The sequence below is a fragment of the Otolemur garnettii genome, unplaced genomic scaffold (genome assembly GCF_000181295.1).
Source record: "Otolemur garnettii isolate 467f Iridium unplaced genomic scaffold, OtoGar3 scaffold00014, whole genome shotgun sequence".
Lineage (NCBI taxonomy): Eukaryota > Metazoa > Chordata > Mammalia > Primates > Galagidae > Otolemur > Otolemur garnettii.
In genome coordinates this window covers 26,099,752-26,123,710 of record NW_003852409.1, presented here as the reverse complement: position 1 = coordinate 26,123,710, position 23,959 = coordinate 26,099,752, and the positions used below count along the sequence as shown (strand labels likewise).

At 43.1% G+C, this 23,959-nt stretch overlaps 1 protein-coding gene and 1 pseudogene across 4 annotated transcripts in view; both read left to right on the top strand.

Moving 5' to 3' along the window:
* Nucleotides 1-7,820, top strand: part of STRBP (spermatid perinuclear RNA binding protein) — a 138,938-nt gene extending 131,118 nt beyond the window's left edge. The window contains exons 17-18 of one of the 3 annotated variants that reach the window (XM_012802414.2): nt 1,154-1,198; nt 7,116-7,820. In XM_012802414.2, coding sequence (XP_012657868.1) covers nt 1,154-1,198; nt 7,116-7,120 — 50 coding nt within the window. In that variant the 3' untranslated portion in view covers nt 7,121-7,820. The other 2 variants (XM_003785288.3, XM_023510587.1) reach the window with 2 other exon arrangements.
* Nucleotides 7,821-15,412: 7,592 nt separating this feature from the next.
* Nucleotides 15,413-20,041, top strand: LOC105886552 (annotated as a pseudogene). The gene has a single exon (XR_002772174.1). The product of XR_002772174.1 is annotated as an uncharacterized LOC105886552 (transcript).
* The last annotated feature ends 3,918 nt before the right edge of the window (nt 20,042-23,959 follow it).

Below are 23,959 nucleotides of genomic sequence, written 5' to 3'. Positions count from 1 at the left end.
ATTGTTGTTTGGCGGGTCCGGGCTGGGGATTCGAACCCGCCACCTTAGGTGTACGTGGCTGGCGCCTTAGCCGGTTGAGCTATAGGCGCCAAGCCAGTCTTTCCAATTCTTAAAATAAAATTATAGAGTCGTTTGGAAAGTTTTCCATTGCATAGATGAAAAGATGGGACTCAAAAGTTAGCTGTCTAAATAAAGACATATAAGAAATTAGGCTGTGTGTGGGTACTCAACACCTATAGTCCTAGTACTTTGGGAGGCTGAAGCAGGAGAATTGCTTGAGGCCAGGGGAATAAGACCTGCCTGGGCTGTAACACACTAAAACCCTATCTCTACACAAAATAGATAAATTAGTTGGGCATGGTGGTAAGCACCTGTATTTCTAGCTACACTGCAGAGTTTGAGGCTGTAGTGAGTTAGGATTGTGTCACTGCACACCAGCCTGGGCAACAGAATGAGGCCCGAAAAGAAAAGTTGGTGTCAGATCTAATTGGTTCAGTAATGTGTTTTTTGTGTCACACTAGTTTTTACTTTATAAATATGAGCCTTTTTTATAGGTACCAAATGCTAATGCCAAATTTCCTAGCATTTGCTTTGATAACCTATGCTGAGGCCAGGAATTCAAATACCAATAAGTCATAGACCTTGCCTTTGGGCTCACAACCTGACCCATGTACCATCTTTCATGGCAGTTAAGGCCTCAGCCTGCACTGTCACTGTTTTTTGAAACTTGTTTCCCAACGTTGAGGAATTGGTAATTTGAATGGTTTTAAGTATTCTTTTGTTTGACAAATAATTATATTTAATGAGTGGTTACTATGTGTTAAACATTGGTTTGGTTCAGATGATGCAAAGATGAGTATGATTGACCAGATCTCTGCCACTGTGGTGGGGAACACAAATTAAGTGCAGTGAGAAATAGAAGTAGGATATTGTGGTAGACCAAAGAGAGCCTTGTAGGCCATGGTGAGGACCTTTCATAGCTAAGTAGGCACAGGGAGAATGGCTACATAACTCTGGCAGTGGTTCTTATTTATCTACCATTGGGAAGAAGTCTTCAGGGCCCATAGTGTTGGGCCAGGTGGTGCTTATGAATTGGGCCAGTGATGATTGCTCTGGGTCTTGGACTAATCTGCTTTCTTCTTCTTTGCACTAGGGTATGGAACACCATATGGTTACAGTACAGCTGCCCCTGCTTATGGTATGTACACTGCCTTACTGATATCTCCTGTTAGCAACTATCACAACATTCCAAAGCACAGTTTGTATCTAGGGTTTCTGTAAATGAATCAGAGGATCTCAGACCTATTATTCTAGTGACCCACCTTAAATTCCCTTTGAAAATGCCACAACCTTGTGGTTCTTGGTTTGGTTGGAGTTGCTCTTCTCCGCTTTGCCTGATTGAAGGACTGCTTGTTCTAATTGCCTGTTTCTGACCATATTGGAATTAAATATTTTAAGTAGTTCTTCTTACAGCCAACTTACACTCCATTCAAAGGCTACTGAAGGGCCATACTCAGTTTCTAGCTTGGCTGGCTTCCCATTATATAGCGACATTACGTTTAAGTTTCTGGTTTGGAACTGTGTTGAACTATGTGTAATTTGAGTCAAGAATAGGAAATGCTCACTTCAAATTTGTAGCCATCATCCTTTTTCATAAATTTTGCTTTGAGGGTGAAGTAAATGGGTGTTGTTAGTTTTAGAAAGGAGGTAATGGGGGTATTACCAGCAGCGTTACTTAAGTCTGTAGTACATGGTAGAATATCATAGGTGTTTCTCTTTTCTCTTTCAAAATGAATAAATAAAAGCAAATGCGTAAATGAACCCTAGTGGCCCTTTGGATAACTTTTGAATGAGGTTTATGTGGCAATGGAGGCAATAGGTTTGGAGTCAGTGATATGCTCTTAGACATTTTTCCTAACTCAGGTGCTCCATCTTATAGTATATCAGCCATCTGTAGGATGTTGTCATTGAGAGAAGAGAGCACTAGATTGTGTGTGCGTGTGTGTGTGTGAATGAGAGAGAGAGAGAGAGAAAGAGAGAATGCTCCAGGCTGGGTGTCCACACACACAGAAGAGAAAGGCCCTTCCTGTATCGCCACTCGTGGCCTTGGTCTTGTACATGAGCCTCAGACCTTCGCATTGTGCTTCTCCTCTTCACACATCTGCTTTGCCATTTTTGTTTGGATGAAAATTGTGGGTCCTTAAGCCACTGCTAAACTGAATCTTCATGTGATTTCATAACTGTAGAAATAAGGATAAAGTAAATACCTTGCCCAATAAGATAGACACTTTACATCCTGGAAAGATGTGAAGTTACAAGGGTCAGACATTTGGTGCAGGTTTTCTTCAAGGCAGAGTATGGAACCTGGACTTAATATCCTTGACCTGTATGTCCCCTCTGGCACAATCAGATATGGTCAAGGCTTCCCTGTATTTTGAGCTGGAGCAACACGGGGTGATTAGGAATTGGGGATGAATCTAAGAATGTACATTAACCCAGATTTCCTTCTAAATTTAAACTCTCTAATGCCTTTTGGCCATTTACTTTTACCATTCAGCTAGCTTCTGGATATCCTGACCACCTCATCCTTCCTGTGAATTAGGTCTGGTCAGTTTATTCAAATATATTTTGACTCACTAGACTCACTGTACTGTGTCTTGTGTAAGTGCCAAAACATTCCGGGGCAAGTTTTCTGTGTCGTTCTTTTAGATCATATAGTTAAGTTTCACATTGTTTAGGAAAGGTTTGCTAGAGCTTAATTTTTTCCTTTAAAACACTTCTATATCCAAGTTACATTCATGTTTTTCCTCAGTCTTTTTAATTTTTCTCTCTTGTTCTTCTCTTTCCTTCTTTAACATTATATTTTCACCTTGTGGCCTCTGAGCCTCCCTTTCAGGAGGCTCCTCTCTTCTATGTGCCATATAACTGACTTCCAAAGCTGGTGAAATTTTATGCCCCCATTTTTCACATAAAAAAAATTTGGTTTTTAAATGTTACTGTGATGCAAACTTACTAAAACGATGCTTTATTTTGGCTGTAAGGTAAATATGTCTTTTGGCCTTTGTAAAGCTGTTGCATGTGGGGTAATTTCCCTCTGATCATCTGGTGCTCTTGAATACCTGCTGTTGCTGCTTTGTGATTTCTCCATAGGTTAAATATAAGAATAGAAATAGAAGCAGATTTTAAATCATGCTTGAGTATGCAGAAGTTTGTGAGGCCACAAGAACGTATTTAATTACAAATTAATTAAGCAATTAATCTTTCCAGATTTGTCATGCCAATATTGGCAGTAGCCATTAAGAAGAGAAACACAGACCTGGTCACGGTTCCAGTTTGAGCTGTCTTTTTGAGGAACTGAGGCCTGCACAGGAACCTTTTTACTTTCTTGTCGACTCTTGTTTCTATTGTAATATGTGATAAGCCAAATTGAGAACTATATAGATTTGTAGAGTCACTTTAGAATATTTATCAGTAGCTTTGCTTTTAATTATTGGGATTCATGGCAGCTCACTCAAATGAAATTGCTTCCTGTGATGTAGCAATCTTAACTTTGAGAGGAAAATATTATTTGTCAAAATATGAAGAGCAGTTTCAAAATAGATCTGTGAGAGATTCCTGGGCCTCTTCCACAATGGTACATGTTGACTGACTAATCTGGAAAAGGTTAATGATAATTACTGTAAGATATTTTTTTACCTGAAATTTTTATTGGAGTATTAAACTTATTTGGAGTCCTCTCCGTTTCTTTTCTCTGTAGGTTTACCCAAGAGAATGGTTCTGTTGCCCGTTATGAAATTCCCAACATATCCTGTTCCCCACTACTCATTCTTTTAGCAAATGACAGAAGCTAATTCCTATTGAACAACATTACAGTACAATACAGAATGTTAGAGAAAAAGCCTTTTTATTCTGCTTTCTTTGAACACATACTTGATCAAAATTATTTGTAAAGAACATCTTTCCTACTTTTTGATTTTAACAAATGCAAATTTAGTTCTCTAAAACTTGAAAACAAAACAAAAAAGAAACCAGTTCTGTGAAACGGTACCTCATTTCTGGAAAATAACTTATACCAGCCCTTCTGTTCTAAGAAAATAAAAGTCTAGCACTTCAAAGTTTAAGTTTGAAGAGAATTATCAGATTATGTAAAATTAAATTTGTGAAGGATGTATAGAGTCTCAAACACTGATCACAAATAAACTGCTTTGTTGTGACACAGAGTACTGCCTGGTTCCTGATGCAGTCCCTGATTCCCAGCTGATTGATATGTATTTGCCCCAGGGCACTTTAATTCGGGCTGTAGTTATTTTTTTTAATACAATAGAGACTTTTCATTTAAACTTTTAACTTTGTAAATATTGAAGTGTGTAATTAAAGCCAATAAAATATGGGTTTGAGTATTGTTTTAGCTTATTATTTTTGATATGTTTTGGTATCAAATTACAAGGAATTGAGACTAATAACAGCTTAGCCCTAGAAACCCATTCATTTGTAAGCAAACTGCTACAACAAAGCAAAGGCAGTTGTTAGTTTGAGCCAGTCTACTTACTTTGTAAGCTCTTTGTACTCCTGTTGTACAAGGGCATCCCCATGATAAAGGTTATATTCTGTTATCCAAGCAATTGCTTATTAAAATGATGGCACTACCCAGAGAATGGGGAAGGAGGAATGTGATTATTTAGTTTCCGAATTTCCAAGTTAAAAAAAAATAATAAATTAATTGATCAATCACCCTCTTTTGTTCTTGTGGCCTTCTTCACTCTGTTAAGATACTGTGTTCACTCCCTGGCCTTTTCATGCAGATAGAAGATTAGCTATTTTGCTGGGATTCATTGAAGGGTCTCCTTTTCCTCTTCAATTACATCAGAATCTAAAGCAGCAACAGGGTCCCCATAAAAACTTGCTCTTCAATTGTCCCAGTTCTTGTTGAGTGCTGCTGTGAAAAGTGACAGGTTTCAGCCATGGGTCAGCATTTATTTTTAAGACACCTGATTATGCTGGTGGAAATGGATCAGTCAGTAACATTGTGCTGTTCTGTAAAGGGTGCAGACCTAAGTTCTCCACTTGCATTCTCACCTTGTTTGGAAAGCTGATGATGTTACTAGAAGGTAATGGTTTCATTAAGGTACTCACCCCCATGAAGGTAGCAGCGGGTCCCTGTTGTTATTTCTAAGTCTCTGTGTCTTAAAAATGTCTGTTTTGAGTATGAATTAGCTTTTCTTTCACTATTAAATTTTGCTTTTTGGAATTGAACAGTGCTCATCAGTGAGGATGAGCTTCACAAATATGACAGAATAATGTACCAAATTCCTATGGTACCACTAAGTGAAGGTGAAATGGGTGATGTAGAACAAATGTTAGTGTTACTTTTATTTTATACAATGATTACTTAGTTTTTTTCTCTTTGACTTTCAGGCTTTAGTAGTGGTGGGTGATACCTTAATAAAACCTTGTCACTTGCTGGAAATAGCTGTAACTTACCATTCTCATCCTGTGCATTAGTGGTTAGACATAAACAAGAGGGCCCATTTCAGATGGGAATTTTCATGTTTCATTGATTCGTTTTGCTGACCTATGGATGAAACAGAGCCATCACTGAGAAGAAAAAGCATGGCTGATAGTGTCCTGTTTTTATTAATTAAATATTTATAATAGTCCTCTTTGTTTTTGGAATACTATTAATTGGCAGCTGCAGCTGTATTGTTATTTGAAATTGGATCATCAAATTTGGATTCCAAGTTGGAATCTCTGGAGATTTCTCTTCAGAAAATTCTTTTGAAGTAGCTGACTCTGCTTAAACTCAACCCCTCTCTAATGGTGAAAAGGGAGCTGTGCTGTTTTCCAACATGATGGCAGTCATTTCAAATGGTTTCTACCAAGTCTTTTTTTTTTTTTTTTTTAATTTTGTTGTTTGTTGGAAGTTACTAACCATGTTGTAAACCTGCCCAGTTGCTGCAAACTTTTACATTTCTCTGCTTTACTTAAAATAATCGAGCTGTCAGTCCTTTGTTAGAAGTGGTAACCATGCAAGTTCAACTGTTTAAATTCTGTAATGAATTAAGTGTACTCCCCCCCTCACCTGTTGCCCTTCCCACCCTCCATTTTGTAATGAAAATTCCACTTACAGCTGAAAGAGCAGAGAAATATAAATGAAGCTCTTGGCTTCACCAAATTGTGTGAAATTAACATAAAGTTTTGCTTCTCTGCTCTTTTCTCCACTGTAGGCGGTTTTTTCATTGACAGCCCCTATTGCCAACCTCTGAGCGTCGCACCATTTATTATTCACTTGGGCCCTCAAGATTTCTTCTCTGACTTCTAGAACCATCAGGTTGTCTGGCTTGAAATGGCAATTTCTATGTCTTGGTCTTAAGAGCAATGTGACACCCTGAGGCTATCCAGCTTTCAGATATACCACTCTGACACCTTTTTTGAAAGCAATGACTGAGCATTTTAAAGAAGAGCAATACATTGTTCAAAGCCACGGTGTCTGTTTTAAAACCTTTACTTTGGAAACTTAGCAATATCTATACTTACCCCCTCTTAGCATAGTTTCTCATCAGGGAGTTTACAGACCAGTGTAGAACTTAGAGTTAGCGTGTGAGCTGTGCTATTTTCTGACAGTTTTTAAACTTTTTTAGCACATAAATTTGAACAGTTACATTCCTGACTGCATCAGTTAGCACTATTATAATTTCTCAGAGATAGGGGTCCTCCTTTGAAGCCATATCCTCTGCATGGGGACTGGCGCCTAGCCAGGGATGTGGCCTGCAGCCTGTGTTTCTTCAGGCCTCAGGAACACCCCATCTTTTGTGCAAGGTAATTGGTCCAGTAGATTTCCAACATACCTCATGCTAACTAGACAGAATCCATGGTATGGTGAAACTAGGAGTCAGGTTCGCAGAGTTCTTGAAGTCATTTGTAGTCTACTCAGATTGTTAGCCTGGGGAACAAACCACTGATAGATTTTGCTGGTATTAGCCTTTTATTTTCTTCTTTTTTAAAAATTTGAGTGAATGTTTGAAAATCATGAATCGGTCACCATTATTAATTGAAGAGCTGGGAATACCTCGTTAACATATTTATAAAACTGGTGTTGGACCCTCTGTGTATTTCAGGTTAATACTTTTAAGCAGTTTTCAGCACGTTTATCTCACTTTATTCTCGTTCTCCTCGGACCTTCGTAGCCATATCACTTGTATAAAATAGGCTGAGATATAGTGACTGTAAGCTGTGATCTCAGTATACAAAGGTAAGCTCTTTTATTTTCTGATTAAAGAGAAAAATAATACAACATGCATATATGACAATCATATATGATATATTTGATCTCTTAGGTCTTATGTCATCACATTACCTTTAAAAATTTTATGGTCTAAATGTAAAATACTTATTTTTAAACACTTGTTTTAATACCCTTATAACTGCTTTATATTCAAGAGAAACATTTCACTTTCACTGTTACATGTGTAACGTGTGTAGAATGTGTGTAGAAACTTAGAATATAAAATGTATGTAAATTATACACACATACCTGTTTAAATATAAGACTTCAGTGGTAGGAACAGTTCACCTAAGAAGATTTTAATGACAGGGCACTCTTTTTTGGCCAAAGTGGTGGAATTCCATAAGCAGTGAGACTGGTAAGCAGTGCTGGTAGGATCCATATATATATGTAGCTGTTACATGTAGTACAAGCTGAGGATCAAAGTGCCAATTTCTCAAGGAGAGAAACTTCTCTGAGAAATGAAAAATCTCTGATCTGTGTTGTATTGCCTCAATACAACAACAGCAAGAAGCCATAAAAAAATAAAGCAATAGAACATGAAAAAAAAAAAAACCAAAATATTAAGGTAACTATGGAAAAATATATAATTGACTGAGTTAAGCTAATTACTTGCAGAATCAACATTAGCAAGACTCACAATGGTGGAATACCAAGTCTGCAGAGACCAAATAGACTTAAAGCAATTCATCTGTCTTTTCTAGGTTAGGTAGCTTGATTCCATTTTCCCCACCTTATTCAGCCATCATAGAGTTTGTTTAAAAGATTTGAGAGAGTTAGGCCAAATATTTTAATAAGGATTTGCTTCATTTACTATGTCCCATAAATTCATTTCATTATGTGCTAGATGTTCTGTGCTAAGGCTGTATTTGATATATAGATATTAAAATGAATTTCATGTTTTATATTTGTTTCTAAGTAGCAGTTTCTTTTGATTATTAACTTTTAAGGTTGCTGGAACAACTTTCTTTTCCATACAGAATCTATATGTACATAATGTGGCTTTGGCGTCCATAAAAAGGTTGTATGAGGTATAGCTGACTAGAACCAAGTGGTTCAAGCACTCTAGTCCTGCTTGAACAGCCCAGTACCTGTCATGAGGCGGGTTTTTTTTGGGGGGGGGAGGGGGCGGATACCAGTGAACAGAGGCTCTGACTATTGGAAACATTTTAAGCTTGAGAGTCTCCTTATTGGTAGAATTTGGCCTATTGTAAATATGTCCTGTTTATATCCTGTTGTGGGAGACAAATAGTGTGTTAGCTGTGGCAAAAAGAATATTCACTTAGTTAATAGCTTAATTATAAACTACTGAGTGATGTAGGCGCTTCTTCACCACTGAAATAGGCATCATGTGGAAATTTACCCATTTAAAATACTTTCTCAGCAATTTGGAGTGCCTGACACCTATTCAGGCTTATGTTAGGGGACCTCTTCCAAGTAAGTGAACTGAGTGAAGTGAATAACAAACTACTTCAGTCCTTTTTATGTAGTTTTTATAGTATAGCCAAGAACAAAGGAGGAAATTTAAACACTGACCACATTTTTTTATGCAGAAGAGGGGGATTTTATACTTTTAATCAATCTACTATAATTTCCCTGTTCCTTAGATTTTATGAATAACTTCAGCGGAGAAAAACCTCCAGCAGTGAGTTAAGGGAATTAAGGAGATTTCCCCCACCCCCAAGCAATTCTATTTCTAGTAACCCAGATCCCTAAAAACCAGGGACATTAAGAGCAGTTAAAGCTGAAAACAACCTGCTCTATGAATGGCCTTTCCATAATTCCCATTCATCTTATGCCAGGGCCTCCAGAGAGAGAGTGGGGGCATCTCTGAAATCTTCCAGAATGAGAAAAGTTTCATGATAATCAAACTCATACCATCTAACAGTCTGACACTATGCCACAGATTTCCAGTGACCATAGTTTTCTCAGTGTTACTAGGAGGCCTGGGAAGGAGATGGGTGGTAAATGAATAACAAGAGCAGAGCCAAGAAACTACTGCTGAGGTGAGTTTCAATATTGGTGTTTCTCTCTAGCTCTCATTTACAGAGCACAGAACTAATACATAAGAATGGATTTTTTTCCTTTCCTATTAGCATTTTCCAGAAATACTGTTTTAAGTCAAGAATTCAACTTGTGTTAGTTGTAAGAATAGAAATCTTTTCTGACGTTATCATTTTAGGTAGGAGTTAACAGTTTCCATTGATGCTTGAAGCAGTGATCTTTGGAGGTTTTTAATATAGTACAATAATACAAATTAGGTTATGTAAGCTTTATAGTACAGTTAGATAATAGGGAATAAAACGATGTGGGAATCTAGGCCAAAGTATTTCTCTTTCTCCAGCATATTCCTGTGGGGCTTAGGAATTAGATGAGTTAATACACAAAAAGTACTTTGAACAACATACCTGGTGCATAGTAAGTACTTAGTAAATAAATGTTGACTGTTCTTAACTATGGCTGGCCAAGGTGAAAGCAGGAATGTGAGGGAGGGTGCAGCTGTGCTGACAGGTGGTTGGGAAGCAGGTGCATGGCTGGTTAGGATGGAGCTATGTTGGTTCCTTAGTGCTGACATGTTTCAGCTGCTCTCAGGCTTGGGCCAGGACTTCTGGGAGTTGGATGAGAAATACAAACTGAAGATTTAGTGAGAGCAAATGTGGTGAGTTCACTGTAGATCCAAGCTGAAATTGCTCATGTGTCTGCTGGAGTAGTTAGGTCACCAGCCAATCTGCTGCCAAGGGTTTCTAAATACTTGGTCTGGGATTTAACTGTTTAGAACTTCTCAAAGGCTGGGCTTAGATTGTCTCTCTGCTAATTCCAGGTCTTCTACCAGTTTATTAATAATAAATAAAAGGGTTTTGTTTTTTATTTTATTGTAGCTGTCCCCAGAATCTAACCTTCAGGGCTCACCAGCGTTTGGTAGGTAGAAAGTGAGTTACTGTAAACCACAGAAAGGAAAGGGATGATGCTGGGTGGTATGTTTAGATGGCTGTCAGCTGAGGTGTTTCTCTGGATAGCATTCCTATAGCTCATCTCTTAAGAGTTTGATACTTTGAGGGGAAAAATCTGCACTCACCATGAGGCTTCCCTTCTGTTAATATGTCAGAAAACATCTATCAATCAGCCTGTCCATATATCGACATATCTATCAGGTCACAGTTGGGAAATTGCTTTTTGATGAGAGGAAAAATGGATAGATGGTGAGATCAAAACTGTTAGATTAAATAGAGTATACATTTTACTATCCATTCTTGGCTTGACTATATGAACAGAGACTTCAGGAGCCTCTGAAGAAAGGTGTGTCTCTGGCTATTGCTAAGAGGTGAGCTAAGTTTTAGGTAACACAGGTTGAGGTCGGAAGTGCTCTAAGTTTGTAAAAACTGTGTGTGGACAAGGAGCAGTACCTTTAAAGAGGTAAATAAGATAGGTTTGCATCTAGGATTGTAGTCGAGAGATTTTTATTAAATCTAAGAGGTACTTGTATAACTTAATGTCATGGCAGAAATCACTTAATTTCCAGCAACTGAGGTTGTCTGATGGTATCTTTGACTCCTTCAGCAGACACTGAAGGACCTTTTTTGCCTTGACCAATCAGTTGTTAACATGGTCATTATAGTGTTCCTCTAAGGAGGCTCTTTGCTCTCTGTTGGCAGAGCTTTGCCATTTCTGTAAGTGAACTGTGCTGCCCTTGCTAGTGGATAGAGTGAAGATTGCCACCATCTGCCCAGGCAGCTTTCGTATGTTTTATTAGCTAGGGATATATGGTCCAGAGTCAGTCTGCTGCTGTTGCCACCTGCCCAGCAGGAGGGGATGGGATTAGTTTGACTGCTACTAGATACTGCCTTTAGCAGGGCCAGGAAGCTCAGCCTCTTTTTGCTCTGTGTAGGTTTTTATACTTTGATCACTTTGTATAGTTTGGACAGTTGGTCTCTGCATTCAGATGTCAGCTAAATGCCACAAATAATGAAGTTAATAGTAGCCTTCAGTTTAGGTCATTTGTGCTGTGGGCTGATTAATGAAGTAGGACTGGGAGAGAGGGAGGAAGAGAAATGACAGTGTTGGTATCTCATGCGTGCCAGGCAGTTGGATATTCCTTTTAATTTCCCACCTACTTTTTTGGAGGTGGAATTATCCCTATTTTACAAAAAAACTGATGCTCTAAGTTAAGTGTTAGAGCCAAGAATGAAGGCCAGGTCTTTCCAGTGCCAAAGCCTCTTATTATACCACCAAGCTTTATGGATGAAAGGGACAGATTGTGCTAGAATCCAGGCCTACTGACTTGAGGTTGTTCCGGACCAGGTGTCCTGGCCTAAAGTAAGGATGTTTTCTTTTAGATTAATGATGAAGAACTATCTGATAAACTAGAAAGATAGGTTGGAAGACTGCAGAGTGGCTGTATAAACAGAGGAAACTTTTGTATTTAAAGCTTATTTTTTGTTTGGATATCAGTGTAAAAGTGAGGTACATATTTTCACTTAGCTCATGTTTTCTGGGTGCACGGTATCTGCCTGGTCTGAAATATAGGTGTGGGGATGTCTTAAAAATTTTAAGCCATACTCTAAAGACAAGCTGGTGAGGCTTTGGCTCATTTGGTACAAGGAAGAGGCATGAAGGGGCAGCAGCCCAGGTGTTGGGTGTAAGTGCAGGGAGGTGTCCTTGGGCAAGTATTTGGCAGAGAAGGGCAAGTGACAGACTGCAGAGGTCAGTTCTCACTGCCAGGAGTTTGCCATAGAGTAGGTTTCAGAGCAGGTTCCCATACTGGAGTTTGCATCTCTATCTAAGTTCAGCCGGTGCTTTATAAAGCCATGCTTGGATGGCTTTGGGTTCTCCAAATTGTGGTATGTGAGTCACTCTGTTGAGCTTGTTTGATTCTCCCCCTGTTGCAGACCACTTATTCAGCTCCTTTGCTGATTATGCTAGCTGGATCTCCACTTAGGGGTGGGTGCGTAGGGATGAGGATGGGTACAGAATTCTTTTCAGGGAAAGATTCCTCATCTACTCCAAGTCATCATCTTCCTTGGCAGTTGGCATTTTTTCTGAGCACCCTGCCCTAATCCTGGAGGGGAGCAGGAAGAAAGAACCTTCTTTGAAACTCAGGTTGTCAGGGTCTAGAGCACTGTGTAAAGGAGAGGAGTGCCTGGCATTTATGGATATAATATTCTGTAAAACCCTTTCCTGCTCATTATTTAATTTCCTACTCTACTGGTAGAATCTTACAGAAATAGCAGTGCATGGATGATTGTTTCCACTCTGCAGACAGGGAAATTGAAGCCCAGAGATGTCGCCAAACCACCCTGGTTGTGGCTCGTAATTAGTTTTTAACCACACAGAAGAAATAACATTTCTTATACTATTTTTATAGTTAACAGAAGCTCTTTGTTAACTTAGGGATCAGTTTTGAACACCACCAAAACCATGGGATCTAGAAATTTTCTTCTTTTACAGATGAGGAAATGGAGGCTTGAAGTGCCTTGCCTCAAATTATATAGCTGTAAGTGGCAGAGCACACATATTCTGACTGCACTGTGCTCAGCACTGGTGGTTTGAATTACTAGTCTAGACTGATGATGTCTGTCCTCTTTTCCAATCTCATTTAGCAACATTGTCTTTTCCTCTCTGTGATGCATTCTACTCGTAACCTTTCTCCCAAACTTCTGGGCCATGTCCTACCTGGCTTGAAGCAAAACAAGCAAAAATAACCCACTTCTCCCTAACTCTTCTCCAGTGGTGTCCCCCCACCCTCCCGATTTTCCAGTTTTATTTTCTTGTTTCTTTGAAAGAACTATTAGTTTGCTCCTGGGCAAGATGACCAGTTGGTCACCTGTGGGCTGGGAAGCCTGCTTTTTTTTTTTTTTATCAGCTGCACAATTGGGTCTATTTCTAAAAACCATCTTTTTGTACTGTAAGTGAGCCCTCTGTGAAGTACAAGTTCGGTCATTTGGAGAGCTGCTCAGGGGTTGGAAGGAAGGAAGGGTAATGTGTAGTTGGAAATGTGCTCTTTCTATTCAGCCTCACCTGTATTTTAGTTGTTGGCTACAATCCATTCCTGGTTAGACCTTCAACATGTGCTCTAACCAAAGGGGTCATCATCACAGAGATACACTTTCCAAAGCCAGAATCCACTTTTTGATGCTGGGATCTCCTTGGGTCCTTCCATCATGTGGTCTCATAAGTCATTCAGCTTTCTAAAATCTCTCATGTGCTCAGAGGTTATAATAAGGGACATATGGTAGGCATTATGGGGGAGGTGAAAAACTTCTGGAAGTTGAACCTGAGGAACTTAAGAAAGCTGAAGGGAACTTGAATGACATCAGTCATTCAGGATGTCTGAGGCTAGTGAAGGGAAGAATATGCATACATCCATCAGCTATTTTATGAGATTGTATTTATTTACTGAGTGTAGCAGGGTAAAGACAATTCTGAGAAACCAGTTGGCTAAAGTATGCCTCCCATGACGTTAGAGCTGCTTTGGGAGCACAAGTGAGGGGAGAAGTGAGCTCCGTGTTGCTCGGGATGTTCAAGGAAGAAACCAGTTGTTTGGATAGTGAAGAAAAATTCCTCCATGAGATGTCAGCTTGGATTGAACTCTGATGTGATGGCTGACATTGCCAAGGCCACATCTCCCTTCTTAGGCACATAGGTTTTTTTAAAGAAAATATTCACTGTCACCTGCTCTTTTTACCAGGTTCTGTGTTAGAGGAGGAGAGGTTGTTGAAAATACCAAGATTTTTAGCTCAGACAACTGAGTAGGTGATACCATTGGCCCAGATGGAGTGTATAGATAGGAAGCAGATGAAATATGCTCAAGGGATTTGAACAGAAAGAATAAGAGTTATTGGGTGGCGCCTGTGGCTCAGAGGAGTAGGGCATCAGCCCTATATACCGGAGGTGGAGGATTCAAACCTGGCCCCGGTCAAAAACTGCAAAAAAAAAAAAAAAAAAAAAAAAAAGAATAAGAGTTATCTTCTGTGGTGGGAGAAATGCTCTAGCAGGCCTGCCCCTTCCTGACTGGGATATTACTCTCTGTTCTGGGCTGGTAGCCGGCAGGCCCAGTCTAGGAATGGAGCCAGGCCTCTGAAAAGAGTGACTTGTGCTCACAGAAAGAGAAGAAAGAGAGTTGAGTAACTTACAAAGAGTTATAGGGGCACTGACAGAAATGATCCAGACTTCCCAGGGAGATGGATGAGGGTTTGCCTGGTTGATGAGTGGGGAGGGGTCTCCAGAGGGGAGGTCAGCTGACTCAACATGTACACAGTTGATAGCCACCTCATGAAAGAAAGGCCCTGGATGCCCCTCCCATCATCCAGTTGAGTAAGAGAATTCTGGGGGGTTGGACAGTGGAGGGCCAAAGAGGACTGATGAGGAAGAGGCTGTTGTAAATGCCCAGGTGAGGGATGAGTTTGGCTGATGAGCTCAGCAGAGTAATGGAGGGGCAGGAATAGAGTCTGCTGGACTGGGGGTAGAGGGCCGAAGACACCTAGCCCAGGGCCAGGGAACAATAGTACCCAGGGAGGGAAGACTGCCTGAGCACTGCTCCTAGACCACCATTCACGGGCAGTGCAGAGAACAGTGGTGCCTCTGAACAAGATGGGGAAGACAGGAAGGGAGGGGAGGGTCCTGACCAGGTGCAGAGGAGTTAAAATGTAGCAGGGCCATCTCCATTGGGCTAGTAAATGGGACTCTGGTGAGTGTGTTGGGTGCTGTCTAGGAAGCCTCTTCATTGATGGTGGAGAGGCTTGCAGCCTGTCAGTCAGCATAGTAGACCTGATGATGTTTTGCTTGGTTGGGAGAGTAACAGGTGTTCGGCCATTCATACCCAATTTTTCTGCTCTACAGAAAAATGGTCTTTTATTTTAAAAAAAAAAAAAAAAAAAACCTGGACAAGACCTGGAACTCATTGGATTTAGCATCTGTGGAACTAGTATTTGGCCATTGGGAAGGTAGAGGCTTTCTCCCCCTTTTTTGGAAGCAGTCTTGCTCTGTCACTTTGGCTAGAATTCAGTGGTACCATAGCTCACTGCAACCTCAAAATCCTGGGCTCAGTCTACTGAGTAGCTGGGACTGTAGGTATGTACCATCACACTCGGTTGAGTTTTCTATTTTTTGTAGAGATGGGGTCTCATTCTTATGATCATTCCACCTTGGTCTCTCAAAGTGCTAGGATTCCAGGTGTGAGCTACTGGGCATGGCCCAGACTTTCTTTACACAGTTCTTCAAGGAGGGAAACAGACATGAAATTGTGAGATTACTTTAGGATTTGCTTTGGGTCTCATTTTTGTCTTTCTCAGTCCTGCCATCTCTACTTTGTCATGGACAAGTGGGCAGGGAGTCGCAAGGAAGAGTCAGGTGGGTTTCCCTCTTTTCTATCACTTCTCGGGCACTAGGGCTCATGTCAGCTTGGTATTGAGCCCTTGTTTTAGAGCTTCAATAAGGTTAAAGGCATACTGAGTTGGTGATCTCATCAGTTTCTGGGTGCTGGCAGTCCAGTGACATCTGTCTCTTCACGATGAGTGGTCTTGTTCATTACCCCAGCAAGCCACACAAATCTTACCTCTTCACATGTGTGTCAGCAAACCTTTTCTGTAAAGGTCCAGACAGTAAGCATTTCAGGCTTTAAGTCTGCCATAGTAGTACAAAAGCAACCACAGAACATGTGTAAGTAGATTATAGAACACATGACTATGTTCTAATAAAACTTTATTAACTAAAAATAGGCTATATTTTGCCAATTCCTGCCTTAGACTGTAGAGATAACTTAACTTTTGGCTTAATCATGACTAGAAACTTCTTCCTTTCTGTCTCCTGGATCCATCTGTGTTCCCACAGAGACATCTTGTCTGTATGAACAGTGAGTGGAATTTAGGTTTTGAGTGACAGGTGGGGCTTTGAAACAGGAGATTGGTGGCTGAAGAGCAAAATACAGTACAGGGCCAGGGAAGTCTGGATGATAGGGCTCAGAGAGAAGGGCTGAAGGTGAATTAGGAAAGCCCTGGGAAGGAGGCAGCTCTGGAACATTCTTAGAGGAGGCATGTCCAGGAAGGGGAATAGGCCCAGAAAGATGGCTGAGATGGTGTTGAACACTGAGAACCTCTGTATGGTTTCACAGGTATGTGGGGGTCCGCTTGTGGAGGGACTGGAGTGCCAGGTCTCAGGAGCATGGCACTGGGAAGCCATTGGATGGTTGTGTTCAGGAGAGTAAAGTGATTACAAATGCATTTTGGAAATGTCACCCTGGTCATAGAAGGACCACGTCTGTAGTTATAAATTATATTTTTCAGTTTAGTCTGGACTTTAGTAAAAAGATTAGTTATTCTTGGTACTATAGTGTGAGAGGCCCAGAGAGTTGGATGGTTTTTCTTACCACTGGTTTCACCCTGCCTTTGACATGACAGAACATGAAAAAATCTTCCATCTTCAGGCTTTGTCTCTCCTGCTATGAAACATTGCTTCAAACCTAATTTTGGCTTGGGGCCTTTAGTGTATAAGGGTAAAGTGGTGGGGACAGGCTGCCCCTTGCTCCACAATCAAGCCACACTGCAAGAAAGCTTTATGGAGCAGATTCCCTTCCTTTGTGCGTGCCCCCAGGCCCATGGACAGCGTGGAGGGCCAGCCTTCTGACACATGCTGGTCTCTATTCTGCAGAAGCCTGCAGACCACTAAGGCCAGGTGTGTCACAGAGTGCTCTGGTTTTGGCCTCAGATTAGGTGCAAGGGAGATGAAGGTGAATCAGACAGACATGGTGCCTGCCCTGAGGAGTGCTCGGGGTAGTTGGGGTGATGAAGAAAACCATAAACGTGGTGTTTTCTGCACTGCAAGTCTTTCTCCTTAGATGGGTTTCTAAGCAGGGTGAAGGGAGCTACCATCCACAGAGCATTGGTAAGGTGCCAGGGATGTGAGGTATGGACACTCTCCTTTATTGTGAGCAAAACTTGGGAGTGACTGCTGCTGTCGTTGGCACAGGAGCCCGGCATCCCTGTGACTGGGCAGATAGGGCTGGTGAGACTACCTGACACAGCTGCTGTTCCAGTGAAGAAGCCCCACGATCCTGGGGGGTAGTGGCACCAACTCCACATGTGGCTCTCCCAGGATCTGAGAGGGAAGGAGCAGCCATGGGGCTGGCAGGTCTTCACTGTAACTGCTTGCCACTCTGTGGTCACATCTGGCCCTTTGGGACTGAGCCAGGAGGTGACAGCTGTGGCGCTGCCGTAGCAGAGTTGTGCCAGGTATGTGGGGAGGTATGCCCTTGCTTTAACTGAAGCCCTGCCAGGCCCTGGGGGAGACAGAAAGCCACTGAAAACTTCAGAAATTGGATGCTGCTTGCTTTCAGTGAAGTTGTTTGCTAATCTCTGAGAATCAAGTGAGGGATATAGAAAGAAGGAGCCCCTGAGAAGCTGAACTTTAGGGCATGTTGGCTGCTTTCTTCAGGCTTGTCTGCATCCTTCTCTGGTAGGGATGTGCCCTCTGGGATTTGCTGCCTGGTTGTCTCCCAGGGACCTGGAATGGCACCCAGGCTATGACAGTAAATGTGTAAGTTCCGAGGAGGAGTTCTCCTTGCATTTTCTAGGTAAGTTTCTAGGTTTATGATAGAGAAAGTAACAAACTCAAGCCTGGCAAGTAGAGGGCCCTGGCTTTGGTGAACAAAGTGCAGTCTGTCCCTGGCTGCGATACTAGATGTGGCCTTTCCTCTGGCAGTGAGTCCTGTGCTGAAGCTCCAGTCTCCCAGGTGGGTGTCAGGCACTGCAGTTGGATATCAGAGCCTTGTAGGTGCAGCCCTGTCCCAGCCCTCAGGCACGGACTTGTTGCTCTCTGATGTATTCTCTTGCTTAGGGAAACAAACAGTAAGTCAGAAAGTCTTTTTGACTCTAAGCTAAATATTCCTGCAGCTAATTTACAAGTCAGGGTTTTTGTTTTATTATTATTTATGAAATGAATCAAGAATAGGAGTAAGAGTTTAAAGTAGCTAGGAAGACTAGATAACTACACCTTCTATAAGAGAAGGTCCTTTTTCTCCTGTAATTTAGAAATTGTTTTAGGTTTCGGTAGCCCCTTTTCCCCTCTTGTGGGCAGCTTGTACTGTCTACCCTTTTGGAATTTGGTTTGTTGGGTGACTGGTAAGACACTGAATCCAGACACCTGTGTTTCCTAGAAATGTGTGTCATTTTCCAAGCCTCCTTTTGTACATACAGACAGCTTCTCACTGACCCCTGACGTAGTGGTGGGGGCGGACTTGTGAGGTACCATTTGGAAGTAGCCAAATTTCTGGTTCCTCTGGTTCCAGAAATACTTCTGTCACCGGATACTAGGCCTGAAGTGCCACCATTAGACCATCCCTCCTCCTACCTAGCAGCCTTTCATGCTCAGACTGGCCCTGTGCGATCAGGGGATGTTTACTCTGCACCCCTACTTCTTAGAGGGGGGTGCTGAGTGCTGCTTTCCCCTTAGCTCACTTAATATGGCAGCTTTTCAGTGTTGGCCCCTGCCCTAGCTGTGTAAGAGGTGTTTAGTTACAATTTACTACCTTTCCTGGAGAGGAGGCTCATATTTAGCATCTCTGCTGGGGAACCATAGTGTAGGCATCCTTAAGGTCTGACCAGGAGTCTCACTTAGCATCTGCCAGGAATCAGGGGTGGATCTTGCTCTCTGCTGAGCTGTCTCTAGCCTCCAGGTGGATTTACTTTCCAGCATACCACAGCTTAGGTAGGCAAAGCTAATGCTGGGCCAGGGGTGAACTCCTGCTGTTGTCACTTCCTTGGGCAATCCTATACTTTAGCATTGTTTATCCTGTTTTCCCCAAAGCATCTTTGAACTCAGGCCTTTCACTGTAGACTATCTTTCTGGCCTGTTGTGCTGAACCTGTGGTTTCTGTAAGTGGCTGGTTGGGCCCCATCACTTGTTTAGAAGACAGGTCTCCTAAGGTAGCTATAATTAGGACAACTGCACTTCCAGGAATAGTGAGGCTGATGGGCCTGGGCCCATGCTCTGACCATTAGCTCCATGCCCATGTCCTGTCTTCCTGGAGGATCAGAGCCCGTGGGACTTGGCTTCCATCTAGGAAGGAAGTAGGAGGTGTGGCCAGTCTAGACTTGAAGCCCTAACAGTAGGCTTCCTTGACACCAAGGAGTGAGGTAGCCCTGCTCAGCTGTGGCCCTTGTTGGGCTTCAGGGTCAGGAGTGTAGGTGGCTACATGGAGAAGCATAGTTGTGGATAGAAAGCCTTTTTTTGCTGGACGGTTAACGCATATAACATTGGACTCCTGACTGTAGCTTACTGTTGTCTGGTGATGGCCAACTAGTTTTTAGAAATCTTATTTAAATATCTATCATGTAGCTATTTACTATGTTTTTTTCTGAATACTCAAGTGTAAATAGTATAATTTGCAGTTCAAAGTCCTAGGCAATAACTTTGTTGTGTATTACGTTAAAAATCATTGGAAACCGTGACCACCGTGGATTGTCCTTCCCCTCTGGGGCAATGATTACATGTAGGACTCTGAACTTTAAAACCTTCGGCGTGGTTGAAGCAGCAGCCTGCATTCGTGGACTGTCATCAGTGCCTCGCCCAGAGATGCCTGGCCTTCATCCAAAGGGACCCTGCTGCCCCGACTCCTGCAGGCAGCACCCACACTGTGGCTTCATCGTGCTGAGTATGTTGGACTCCGCCATAGACTGACCCTCCTGTCTGGCTGCTGCAGTTTGTCTGTAATGCCCTGACATGTTGCATTTTCCCCATTTGGATGAATAAAAATGCTTCTGTCCTAAATGGTAATGGGCTGAACTGTTCTGTGCATGACCCACTCTGGTAAAATGAAGGGTCTGGGCTCGGTGCCTATAGCTCAACCGGCTAAGGCGCCAGCCACGTACACCTAAGGTGGCGGGTTCGAATCCCCAGCCTGGACCCGCCAAACAACGATGGCTGCAACCAAAAAATAGCCAGGCGTTGTGGCGGGCGCCTGTAGTCCCAGCTACTTGGGAGGCTGAGGCAGGAGACTCGCTTGAGCCCAGGAGTTGGAGGTTGCTGTGAGCTGTAATGCCACGGCACTCTACCCAGGGGGACAGCTTGAGGCTCTGTCTCCAAAAAAAAATAAAAAGAAAAAAGAAGGGTCTGGCTTTTATAAAAATTTGTTCAAGTGTGGGGCCCCCTTTTACAGGCCCTTAAGACTCTTGGTCAGTACCTGTTACTTCCCCTCATGCAAACGGTTGAGGTTGAGGAAGCTTGCAGGAGGGGTAGCATGGCTGCTAATAATGGCCAGTGATTTGAGGGGTGAGGCCAGCACCTAATTCATGCTTTTGTCTGTGGTCTTTCAACTTTGTTTCTCTGTAAAGTGTAAATGGTGCAAAAGTTTACTCATGATGAAACTTTAACCTGGCAGCTTCGCACGGAGAGCGTTAAGCTACCTGTGTAGGTTAAGGGAGTGCTGAATCCTAAACCTCAGAATTTACCAGGAGCTTTTCACACACCTCAGTCTTAAACCTCACACCTGTTCCAGGGTCTGGTAATAGCCAGATATTACAGATGAGGAAACCAAGGCTCCGAGTCAAAGGACCCTGCCCAAGGGTGTAGAGTTTGTAAATGGTGGCAGCAATTGGAATCCAAAGCCAAAGCTATTCTTCCTGCTCCTAGCCTCCCTGTGACATGCCTGCAGTTGAGCTGCCCACCTGGAAGAATGAGGACAAGGAAGGTGTGGCTGGCCCAGGGTGGTGGTCTGGGAGGGAGCCAGGCCTGAGGTTGATGCTGCTACCTCCAGGTAAGTAAAGAGCTGTGTGGACAACTTCACTGGGGTTTTATGCCTTTCAGTCTGGATTTAAAACCATACCAAAAATGACCTAAAGACAAGCTGGCTGGGCTCGCTCTCTGCTGTTCCCATTTTCATTCCAAGGTTTGCCTTTCTGAATGAAGAATAGACAGGCTTTCTTGTCTATACCTGGCACAGGGCTCAGCCCACAGAAGAACAGCTTGATGAGGTCTCACAGCCAGCCAGAGGGAGAGAAAGGAGGAAGCATTGTTTTTCTTGATCTTGGGCCCTGGAAGAGAAGGTGGAAGCAGGACATGGTAGGAGAGACTGAATTCTGAGATGGTGTAGCCACAGGCAAGCCTTTCACTTTTATTTTCAAATCTGGGAATAACATTTAATTCATAGGGTGTTCTGACAGTTGGAGGTAGAAGAATGTATGAGAAGAGGAGAACTCAATAATTCTCATGAGATGGGCATTGAACCCATTGCCCAGAGAAGGAATACAGCTGGGCTTGAACCCTGTGTTGCTTATAGCGAGGCAAAGTGCTATGACAGTTTATACCTACCTTTTGTCCACATGGTCATCTTAAGGCAGAAGGTGGCTAGTGGACTAAGTGTTCATGCCTGTTGTTTTGGGAGTGTCTCCGTCTTTCTCTGTGGTTCCTATCTTCACATCCATCCTCTTCAGGTCCCCTATACTCTTATCACCCCCAAATCAATCTTAGAAGAGGATTTTAAGTCCCACTGTCAGAATCAGGCATGTGTCTGAGCAATGACATGACTCTCTCCCAGGCCACAAGGGGCTCATTATTATCTTCTGCATAAGCTCTGGTTTCACAATTGTCAGGTCAGGTCAGGTCAGACCTGGTGATTGTGCTCTGAGCTCTTGGGGCTGGTACTTCTTGCCATTCTGAGCCACCTCCTCCCTGCTGAGAATTATTACCAAGGCCCTAGAGATCAGCTCGGGTTGTAGCAGAGCCTGCCAGGCAGACAGTCCACGCAGTCTGTATGTCTCACTGACATTGCAAGCAGCCCTAAGTCAGGGGCAACACATACCCAAGGTCAGAAACAGACTATGAGTTTCCCAACACAACTGTTCTTCCTGCAACTCCCTTCCAACCACTGGCCTTATCTGCCCGCTTCCCTCACAGCCAGGCTTCTTAAAATCTACACCTGCCTATCTGACCTTCCCCCCAAAACCCACTATGGTGGGCCACTGTTCCATCACCCTACCAACCTCTAAATCCAGTGAGCCTTTTCTGTCCTCCCCTCATTCCCAGGTAGCTCATAATCTTCTCTAGTCATTCACACTCCATTTTTGGAGTCCCTTCTCTTGCTGCCTTTCTTGGACAGTCCCTCTGTTCCCCCTCAGCTTGTTACAGCAGTGGTTTTCAGGCAGGAGTGATTTTGCCACCCAGGGAATGTGCAGCAATACCTGAAGACATTTTTGGTTGTGACAGCTGGGGTGGAGTGTGTGCTGCTGGCATCCCGCAGGTAGAGAGGCAGGGGGTGCTGCTGAGTAGCCCTATTGCCCAGGACGAATGACCAAACCAACTCTTGAGAGAGTGCAGATCGCTAACATCTCTAACCTGCATGTCCCAGGCTATCTCGGTTGCACACATCAAAAGTAAATTTATCTTTCTGGCATGCCTTGCTCTCACCAAGTTTTACTGCCTCCATTCTTAGCCTGTTCCCTTTTCATCTGTCACCTCTGTTCAGCCCCTAATTTCTCTTCCGGTATTTCTTCCTAAAGGATTGGCAGGGAGTCTCTCAAAGTAGAAGTTGGCTTAAAAGACTTTCCCCATCACCTGCAAACCCTCTGGCATTGGCCCCACCCTGATTACCCAGTCTTATCTCTTTGTCACCCCACCCTAAGCAGATTATGATGCTAACAACTATTCCTCCCACCTAAAAGCTGTCCTCTTGCTTCCCTGCCCAGCACATCCCCTAGCTGTCAGCACAGATAGCTGTCACGGCCATTTTGTCTCCCTCGTGGTACATTTCCATGTCCCCACAGGGTCCCCTCTATCTGCACAGTACTCACCATCCGCTAGTGGAGTTTCTCTTCTCAGTCTCAATCTCCATATTCCCAGGGGACTTCCCCCCAAACAGGTCACTGCTCTGGGTCATTTTAGGCCTGTGTGCCAAGGCTTAGAGGTACCTGGACTCCTTTCTCTGAGCCAACACACAGCTATAAGGATGATGATTTCTGCTGAGAACCTACACTCCTGAGCATGGGACCCTTGGGACTAGAAATGGAACAGGCTGGATCCCAGAAGTACACCCTTTAGCCTGGGAGCATCCAAAGGACCCTGACGTCAACCATGCTCTGGAGCCACCGTCCTGGACCATGACAGGGCAGGGGCCCACTCACCATCCTCCCTTCTCGCAGGCATGAAGCCATGGTCTGCATGCCAGCCTGTTCCCACTCAGCCGTTGGGTGGAGGTGGAGTCCTGGAGGACAGGTCAAGCTGGGAAGGGGAACCATAGAGTTAGGGCAGCTTCACTCTTCTTCCTGCTGCAGAGAAGGGGGTGGGGATGAAGTGGTAAGGAGTAACAGTAGAGGCCTGGGAGCTCCATCCCTGTGGTTCAGGAATGTGAAAGGACCAGCAGTGAAAATAAAGGGACTCAAGATGTAGCTCTTTGTCATCATTTTTCCTAAAGATTTTAACAAAGCATACCTAAGCCCCAGGTAATGGGGGCTTTTTCCCACTCTTCAGCTAGTTCCCCAGCACACTGACATTTTGGCCCTGGACCTTTCTCTCCCATCTCTGCCCAGTGAGATGCACAGAGACATGAGAGCTGGGCTTGCTGGTTCATGCCTGTAGTCCTAGCTACTTGGGAGCTACTTGGGAGGCTGAGGTGGGAGGATCACTCCATTGTGGGCAACATAGCAACCCCATCTCTTTCTAAAAAACAATAATAAAGAGCAGATTTGGTCTTCC